At 36.8% G+C, this 10430-nt stretch overlaps 1 protein-coding gene across 2 annotated transcripts in view; it reads left to right on the top strand.

Moving 5' to 3' along the window:
* The first annotated feature begins 8904 nt into the window (after positions 1-8904).
* The window catches only part of samd10b (sterile alpha motif domain containing 10b), a 52485-nt gene continuing 50959 nt past the window's right edge, over positions 8905-10430 (top strand). Inside the window, exon 1 of one of the 2 annotated variants that reach the window (XM_024292983.2) lies at positions 8905-9474. In XM_024292983.2, coding sequence (XP_024148751.1) covers positions 9462-9474 — 13 coding nt within the window. In that variant the 5' untranslated portion in view covers positions 8905-9461. The remainder of the gene's footprint in view (positions 9475-10430) is intronic. The other variant, XM_024292984.2, reaches the window with a different exon arrangement.

Consider the following 10430-nt stretch of genomic DNA (forward strand, 5'->3'; position numbering starts at 1 on the left):
TCATCAACCTCCAGCACAGAGACGCACTCACACGTGAGTACGGGGTTTAGAAGGCAGCAAAAGATTGCCAATATCTTCTTATAGGGGTTGTGAGAGCTCACTGGGGTAATTATAGCCCTGCCAGAGATCATACTATCATCATTTCCTCTGATGTACTGCCATAAAACATTTGGCAGTGCTTTCTAATCGGAGTTGTTAGCTGGAAACTGACTAAAATTAATAAGCCTTGAAACATTTTCCAGTATAACTCCTTTAAGGACAGTTCAACGTAATGACTCTGATGCTTAGAAGGCAATAATATGACCTCTATGTTTACTTTGTAGTTTTTTGAGCCTTAAAAAAGACATGAAAGGTTGTAAAAGAAAAACTAATAATTAAAAATAATTCATTTAAAATGTCTGTACATGAATCATATTTTGGTCGACAAAATACAGTCCTTAAAAAATAATGTGCAAAGATTAACTTTTGGGATCAAATCAGGATCATGTGAATGAAAAACCAAGTTTTAAATTTAAGAGTTTGTGAAAAATTAAAGGAAAAATGTGCAATTTGAAGCATGTATTTTAAATTTGAAAGAAATATTGAACACTTGAAAAAAAAAACATATTTAAAAACTGATGCTTGATTAAAAACCCAGCAAATCATTAAATGAAAAAAATATTTAGCTGCTATTCTGTATTTTGTACTTTTGTTTTTTCTCCCTCTTTGGTTTCTGTCTTTAATGTACAGTTTTAGTTCAGATTAATTCAGACATTTTGATCCAGATTATACGTGGGACTTTAAGACGATTGGTTATTGGAGCATGACATCAGGGTACAGAGGTGAGTCATTTCCGCTCATCAGCGCCTGTTGTTTCTGCCGCTTGTGTATTTTTTTTTAAATTACAGTATCTATAGGAATTAATACATCATCTGCTAATAACCACAAAATGAAATTACACACCAAACTGTACATTTAGAACATTTATTTATTAATAAGTGCTGTCAATTGTTTAAAAAGATTAATCAAATTAATAACAGTATTAATTACAGTGTTTTACTAGGTACATTTTATTTGAATTTTTTGAACAAAACAGCCATGGATCAAATAGTCCGCTTTTTTTGAAAAAGTGATCTAAACATGAAAAAAAACACCAAAATAAAAGTACTTAAAATCGGTTGATTGATTATATATTTCTTTTGTAAGTGACCATGGTATAATAATACATTTTTAATGCACGCCATGGAAGCCTAAACTAAGAGGCAAAGTGAAGGTCTGTTTCTTTGTGAAGTGTAACTAATTTGTGTTAACAAATATATATATATATATATATATATATACATATATATATATTAGTTAATCATACGTGCTAACGTTCACAGCCCTACTTCTGAGTTTAAAACTGTTTTCAAATTTTCATTTTTTGTTACAATCTGATTTTTAGTTCACTTTAATCTGATCCTGATTTTACCCCATACTAATAGGTTTGATTCAGGTATTCTGGAAGAAGGAGATACACAGAAATACAACTTTCTTTTCTGGGATTTTTCAGAATTTCAATTGCATTTAGCTGAAACATGAAGCAGTATTTGGTCTAATTGCTGAAATTATGAACTAATTAGATCATAGATGAAAAAAAGTTGTGTTTCCATACAAATACAGAAAAAAATCCTGTTTGTGTCATTTTGCATGGATGCATAAATGTTTATTTTTATCTCACCACTGGACTGTCTCCTCCTTTATGTACATCAGATTTCCTCATTAGCTTCAGTACACAGAAATCTATGGTGAAATGGAAACATTATGTTCCATTTACCATCAAACTGCTGACAGCCAGAGAGAAAGTGGAAAAGGTCTGACAGGATGACAGGTTTTCTGATGTGGAAGGTGCATCGCAAATAATCATCTACAAACACAAAGAAACAGACAATTCACACTGCCTGTAGCATTCTGTGAGCTGTATTTATCTTATTGTTCATGAATACTATGTAAGTGGGAAAAAAAGAAAATGGACGATATTATTTTTCTAAATTACCCGTTAATGTTAGACTAAATTACAGGCTTTTAGCCGAAAGCAGTCTGCATGCACATGAAGTAATGATTGATCCCCAATGGTGTGTTTTTTTCTGAAACAATAGACTTGTCCTTGCAAAAGGACAATATTTAATTTGTTTTATTACCTTTTATCAAAAGTAGCCATCATTTGCATCAAACATAAAAGAATTAAAGTTTTGTTGATGGCATTAAATGAATAGGTCAGGTCTTAGAAAAACTGAAGGACAACATTTTTAGTAGTTCCTCCATCCTTGTGTTTCTGCCAAACTTGTGCAAAACGATCTGCATAGATTGCACCTCTTGTGTCTTCCTGCTGTGAGATGCAGGAACAAATTGCATTTTAAATGTAGAATGATTGGGTAAACCCTATGATATCTTGCCGAACTGTTAATTATAGAGACAAAATGTAAAACTCTAGAAATGCCTATTTTGAATCTCTGCTTCACACCATGTTCATATTTTCAATTAAAGTTTTTCAAAACCATAAAAATGGAAACACACAGGCTTTCTAATCTCATCTGTTTGAGACTGTGGGAGTAAAATGAGACTAAAAAGTGAATTTGGTGGTTGGGTTGTTGTCTTGGGCTGTTTGGTGGTGATGTGGTTTGCACTCTTGTGAATTGGCACTGGTTCAAATCCCAGCTGCGACCTGTCTTTTGTAGTAACTTCAGTTCATGAAGCTCTTCACTTCTTCGTCCGAGCCGACATCTGGCTCAAAACGATTTGACTAGACATTACCAATATTGCTTGATGTTTTTATGTAGCAGCGATAAAGGTTTACACTAGCGAGACACATACTCAGACAGGGGTGAGATCAAAGGCGGAGCTGCTCTGCTGAGCTACAAAAGCCACGCCCCCTCAGAGGAGATTTTGGAAACAGAGGCTTCAGATCAACATGAAAAATGGCTTTTTAAGACATTTAGGTTGTGGGATTTTGGTTAAAAACTTTATAATCTCAATGAAAACACTAATAGGAATGTTTTTATTAAGTTGTCATGAGGGGCTTTAAAGAGAACATGTTCAACTGCTCCTAAATTTTACTCACCATGTTCAAAATAATGTTTTTTTCACACATAATACAAAAACAAAACTATATTTTAGGTGTTGTCTTTGATTTTTGAGTTGGAAGGAACATGTTTGCTCTGCATCTGCATTTCTCTGTGTTTGCAGGTAATCATTCTGAATGGAATAATTGCAGTTTGTTCAAATTTGTTCAAGAACTTTGCAAATATTGAAGATAATTGAAGAATTGAGTCTGTGTGTTGAGAACAAATGTTGTATTAATGTATTCTCAGCTGCAGTCTCTACTATCCTGTTGATAGTCCACTTACAAAGGAATTTACATTTTTACAACATTTTGACGGCTAAAATGTTCGGATGTGCAGATTTTTTTTTTTTGACAGCTGAAGATTTCCTTTGATAAAATACATTTTGCATTTTTTCTCTTGCAAATTCTCTCACAAAATTGTATTCTTCTTTTTTCTTTTTAATTTTAAAGGAATCTGACCCAGAAATGTGCTTTCAGGGAGATTTTTTTTCTTTTGAAAACAACAATTTATAAAAATGACATAAATGCTTTGTTTTAAACTCTTGCTCAGAAAATTTTGATTTGCACTTTCAATATATTTTTCTGTGACAGCCTCTCCTTTATAACAACGAACTTTGCTGCATTAGCACAGACAAACTTTTTACAGTCAGACTGTTGCTGTTGTCTGTTTAATATTAATGAACCACTCAGACATGGGATGACCTCCAAACATACTTTGAAGCATGTTGCCACACGTTTGAACCAGTTGGTGTTTTTCACCCTGAAGGTCATCTTTTAGCGCTAATTAGGAGGAATTGAATCCCACTTTTAGAGTCTTTGGTTCAGCTTAACCAGGAAATCCACAGAATTGTGGTATCGGATTTGATTCTAGCGCTGATATGGTTCTGATGGTTTCAACACTTGTCACTTTCAGGAGACATTCTGTTAGCATCACAGCACTAATGTATTTTACAGACACCACTGCATAAATCCCCAAAATGTGGTTTATCAAAGTGCACAGAGGAAGGAAACTGACTTTACTGTTTTCAATTGGTACCTTTTGGTTGTGTTCATCATTTGGGTTTGTTTTAACGCTTTGCCGCTTGTTTTTCAGTGATCACCGTGCCCTTGTTTTTTTATTGATTTTTTTTTATTGATGACTTTCCCGTCACTGTGTAGAGGACATAGACAGTATATTACTGTATTGTCACTGGACAAAGCGGGGTGTAATGTCACCCATAGAGAATGTCTTACCTCCAGTTCCAATGAAATGATAAAAATCCAAATTTATTTGAATTAATTGCTTAAATCAGACAGTACTTGAATACTATTTCATCCAGTACCAACAAAAAAAGCAATTACTGTAAAACCCATCATCTGTTTCAGGTTTACCGAATGATACGTTACTTGTTCTGGCATTTTTTTTTTTTTTTACTGATGTACAGTAGACTGTTCTTTGTTCTGTACTGTATGTCGTACAAGTGTTCTGAATAAAGTTTATATTTAAAAAAAAAGTTCCAACAAAATAAAGTCAATTCAGTAACAATTTTTTCATGGTGATCGCCATTTTGGAACCAGACAACATTAGTAAGCAGTGATTGGTCCGAGTCGGTCTGAGTCATCATTTCTATGGGATCAGCAGATAGATAGATAGATAGATAGATAGATAGATAGATAGATAGATAGATAGATAGATAGATAGATAGATAGATAGATAGATAGATAGATAGAACTTTTGGATGCTGCCTCTGTACTCTGGTCATTTGCATAAGAGTGAGGTCACTAACAAAAAGTGAGTGGAATGTCAATTGCATCCCTTTCATTTGGCTCCCTCCGTGCACGTATGTTCATCCATATTCATGCTACAAAAGGTGCAAGGCAGTAAAGAGCGAGATGATGATCAGGGAGTGGTAAAAGGGAATATATCTCTCAAATGGATTTTGTCATCTCCTGTTCCACATCCTGAATGAATCCAGACAGGGCACGCTGCTTTTTCACAGGAGGCCTGGCTACAATATGCACATAGAATTACCAAAGGCTCCCCCAGGTCTGTCATTAGTAAAACAGCTCAGGGACACAACTTATCTCTTTAAAGTGGGTTCTTTCTATCATCTACACTCATCTCAGTGGAGTAAATAGCTTCCTATGGGAATTCATTAGGTTGCTTTCCCTACCACCTGAAGGAGCATTCCCTTTCAGATCAGATTAAGGACAGGCAGAAGACTACTTTCATGTTTTATTGAAATACAGCCTCTTTAAATCTTCTCTGAATATTTTGATGCATCAAAGCTTTATCCAGTCTTTCTTCAACTACTCTTTTATTTTACTTTTTTTTTCCTGTTCGCAAACATTTTTTTCTCACTACCAACTTAAGGGCAGCCATTCACTGAGATACAAACACTGGCAGAGCTGAATCAAAGGCCAGCATCGGCTTGAAGGAAGTTCTCTCATTTACACATCCTTTGGAAAAAAAGGCCTCACATAGTATGTTTGCAGTTCATGCAGCACAAACGCGCTGTTTTCCGTGGTTTGGGTGCTTTCTAAGGGATAAAAATAATACATCTGACGTTTTAAAGCCTAAGAGAGGACAAGACACTTGCATAAGGTGTTACATCACTGTCATTAAAACTTTAACGCTACAAACTAAGTTTCATAATAAAACAAAGTTATATTGCAGAAAAGTGAGGACATCTCTACAGAACCAAAAATGTTCCCGCGTTTTACCCACTGCATCATTTCTCTGACCTAAAACGTTGCATGGCTGTGCCTCCCAAGACTTTCCCCTTCAACTCTGTTGGTCCCAATCTATCCATTATTCACCATACTGACCACCCAGCTATGAATTAAATATTCTGGCATTCACTGCTCAATTTTTAACACAGCAAAAAGTCTTTACAGACACCGCTTCTAATTTAAGCTCCGTCTGTAAGAGTATGAATGAGTGCATGTCAGTCTGTGCCAATAACCTTGTGTTTAAATGTATTGGATTATGCATCTGTGAAGCTTTTCTCACTTGTTTTTATCCAATCAGCAAGCACTTTAGCAAAGCCCTGTTGGACCAGCTAGTTCTGTGTTCCTCACATTCTTTATCCTTTGATGATCCACTTCCTTGGCTTTGGGGAGGACACACATATGGTTACAGTACACAAAATCTGCAGGGGATGCGTCTGTGCTACACAAAAAAGCACTGATGCACAGCAGTCTGCTCCAAAGTGAGTGGCAGCAGAATAAATTAGATGTGCGTGCTGTTGAGAAAGACACATTCAGAGCTGACTAGCTTATTGTCTGCTTTGATGTGAGGTGTCTCTTTTATTGTGAACAAACAGCTCCTAAAGTTGAATTTTAACAGAAGATGACTTTTGTTTTTAAGGCTTATGTACCAGTTTTCTTGTTTTGTTTTTGTTTTACCAAGAGACAAATTTTGTGAAGTGAAAAATAAAATGTTTTTTTAAGAAATCCAGACATCAATTCTGTTGTTTTTCACCCCCCAAAAATTGTATTGTGGATTCAACAAAGAGGTAAAACAGTGGCTTTGTGGCCTTTTTTGTCTACATTCGCAAAAAACAAACAGGCAGTCATCTGAGGGATTTGGTTTTACTACTCCTTAGTAATGTTTATGAACAATACAATACACATATATTGGTTTTAAAAGACAAGGTACAGCATGTTTGGTAGTCTTCCTGCTGCACACTCAGGATTTCATCACATGGAGCTGTGCTCGTCTCCTCAAGCTGAACCCGAGACGTTCTGAGGTCGGCCATTTAAATGATATCCGTGCCTCCCTGTCAATATCCAATAAGTCATTTTAAAGCTGACATTGCCCAATGTCAATATCACACCGACAACAATAGTGTATCCCTACATTTCCCCTGCAGAATATCTACAGAATTAACATTTTACAGTGAAGGTCCGTTTGCCCTTTTTTAAATTTAAACACAAAATCCTCCTTATTTAAAAGGATGTTGGTTTTACTACTTACATCGTAGGTAGTAATGGTGGGATGTTAATGTGCCATTCAGGTGTGTTAATACACACTTGAATGTGTGCAGTTGCTCTCTGTATTTGACCTATTCCCTGAGGCGGGGTGAGCTGCAGTTCCATCCACACAGGAAGAGAATAAGTCTAATCTTTAGAGTCTGACTGTATTTGAATCCACAAAATCACCTGCTCAACTCTACCATTCAGCCACTAAACAGAATACAGTTAAAAAGCTTGGTTTAAAGTCCCACTCCAGTCATCTTTTGGTATTTTAATAGCACTTCCATTATTTGTTATGAAATTTTTAGCTAAAATTTTTAAAAAATCTCCAATGTTTTCTCCGACATGGTTTCTACACAGCTGATCTTTTGAAATTCACTGTATAGTTGTGTTCAGGGTTGTTGGCACGGTGCAACCCTGCTTCCTTTTCTGTCACCCACAATAGATCTCTGTTTCCACAGTGCCACGAACGGGCAGACAGCTGGCTCCACATGCAGCAGGTTAGGAACTAATCACACCTAAAAGTCAATAAAGCTAAATCAGGGTCAGAAAGGTAGAGGTCAATCACGAGCATGGGATCATTTAAGGAGAGACAAGAGTTGTCAGAGTCCAGGCGATGGCCAGGGCAGGCAGCTAGCAAACAGATGAAGCAAGGTCAGAAACAGAAGATCAGGTCCAGGTAGAAATGGATGCAGGGTGGCACAAAACAATACTTCACACAGACTGAGGCTCTGTGCACTGCTTAGGTAGCAGGCGGGTGATTATCAGATGAGAGTCTACTGAGTGGCATCTGGGGAGTGTGCGCTGGGGCTGCTGGGAGGTGTAGTATCTTCAATGTTCTGGAGACAGCTCCTGCGAGTGGCCAGAGGGGGAGACAGAACTACACAGTCTCCCACTAGCATCTAACCTCTCACACCCCCAACCTTACAGGTGCAACAAATATGGCGAGTGATATAAAATCTATCCAGTCGTACAGTGTTGATCAAAATACCAGGTCGGACAAAGAACATGAAGACATACATGGATCCAATCATCTACGGCCAAATCCAAATTCTTCCCCTACCCCTACGGCTTCTTGCTACCCCTCCAATTGTAGGGGAATTTGGGGGGATAGGGTTGTCCAAAATAGCTTTTTTAAGGGATAACCTTAACGGCGGAGGGCTCCGCATCCCTCAGGCGCATGCTGTTCCACGTCATTGCTATTGAGGAGAAGCACTTCTCTTCACATGGGAGTGCTCTGATCCGCAGAAGTTTACATTTAAATGTAAGTAATGACTTTTTTTTAGCAACCAATGTGTAATTTCCGCTAACGTAGCTGACCAGTGACTGTTGATGACGTCATCGAGTGGAAGTGACGTGGAAGTGAAGCCACTATTTTTTTCATGACTCTCCCTTTGGAGAGCTAAATGTAGGGGTAGGGGAAGAATTCAGATTTGGCCTACAAGTGGATGCATTACAATGTGGTCCGCCTATTGTATTTGTGACATCACAAGTACACTCTTTTACAAACTGCATTTTTTTTGTCCTCTCCTGACAACAACATGTTCAAAATGCCATAAAGCACAATTTTCAATAGAATGGGTCTTTAAATCTGCAAAAAATATATATATATATATATATATATATATATATATATATATATATATATATATATATATATATATATATATATATATTCTTAGCTCTACAAAGTGATAGTTGCAACAGTCCTTAAAGTCTACAACTTTTAGGTCAGAACAACCTATTAAACAAAAGTCTTATTTGCCAAGTACAAGTTGCAGTACTTCAAACTTTTGTTTAACATTTGCATTTAGTTATTTATCAGAATGTTTTATTCAAAGCAACTTACAAATGAGCAACAAGCCCAGACTGAGTCAGTCACCAAATTTAGCACTGTCAGAGAAAAAAAAATCTACCAGCTGCAACAAACGTCAGGGTTTTAATGTTTTTTATTTATTTATTTATTTATTTATTTTTTTTACTCCAAGTACCTGAGCCTAAAATAATCCTTACTTTAATCAGTTTAAAATCCATCCTGATGTTGAAAGCAGTCCTTTATTATCAGCCTATAACTTATTTATTTCTATATATAGTAAGCTCAAGAGAATATATATTGCTGTGAGACTGTCGTCACAGTCTGACCGTCGCTTTGCGACCTTCTGTCTCCTCGCGGTCAGGTACGGAGAAGGGGGCGGAGTCACAGAAGGAGCAGCTTCATATCGGACCGCTTCCAGACGTCCCGCACAACCGGGGAGGAGGACAGAGCTGCGGGTCCTTTACTCCACGCCGTCCTCACGCTCCGTCCTCGCGGGGGGGATTAGCAAGAAGCGATTTATTGTCCTCAAGTCTGCGCCTGATCCGTCTGACAGAAGAATGAGAGAGTCCTGCTGACACCACGGAGAGACACACACCGAGACCGAGCATGGCTGTGGACGGTAGGAGCGCGCGCTCACCGGACACACTTTCAGGAGCTTTAACAACTGACAACAACACGGCTCTGAAAGCAGGGAGAGTCCTGTCATGTTTCATCTATAAACGAGCGCTTATAAAATAATAATAATAATATTTATTATAATTAGAAATTATTAAATATTAAAAGTCTATCTATAAATTTACTTTGAAATTAGTCAATGATAGTCACGTGACCTTATTCCCATCTTAAACTTGAAATGGAGATTATTCTCCTGACACTTTATTGTTTACGACTATTTTATGTGATGGATCAGCATGCTGGTTTTACAGTCTCTGTGTGATTCGTCTTTTTCTGGGTGTTTTGATGCTCCATAGTACATTAAAACATGAGTAATAGCAAAAAATGTGTTCCACTATCGAAAGCCATAGTCATATACATTCACTTTTATTGTACTTAAATGATTTTTTATATATTAAATTATATGCTCACATATTTAAATATATTTCTGTTCCTTTGTTTAAATATGTATGAAATAAAAGCAGAGATCCATGATTGTTTGAGTCATACATAGTAAACAAAACAACAAAAAAACGTTTGTATCATTGTTAAAGACCACTCTGATGTTTTTGGTGTTCTTGTGGCATTTTTGTCATGATGGAATGCATAAAAAAATGCATTTCTGAGTATATCTTTATTTAAATTGTTGTGAATCTGGAGCAAACACAAAAATGCCATTTGAAAAACCTTGTAGGTGTGATGTAGAAGCTACTACGGCAAGCCGCAAGCTCCCTGCTCTGCGGGAGAAAGTGTAAACAAAGGGATGTTGGGAAGTGGGGCCAGGCTTACTCTTTGCTATGTCCTAGAAAATGATACATCTTCCCTAAAAATGGAACAATCATAATTAAAATGGTATGCTTTTAAGATAGTTCAAAGAAGTGCTTACAGATTAGTCCTAACAGTATAACAGAGGACAGTGGA

Source organism: Oryzias melastigma, linkage group LG7, assembly GCF_002922805.2.
Source record: "Oryzias melastigma strain HK-1 linkage group LG7, ASM292280v2, whole genome shotgun sequence".
Classification (NCBI taxonomy): Eukaryota; Metazoa; Chordata; class Actinopteri; order Beloniformes; family Adrianichthyidae; genus Oryzias; species Oryzias melastigma.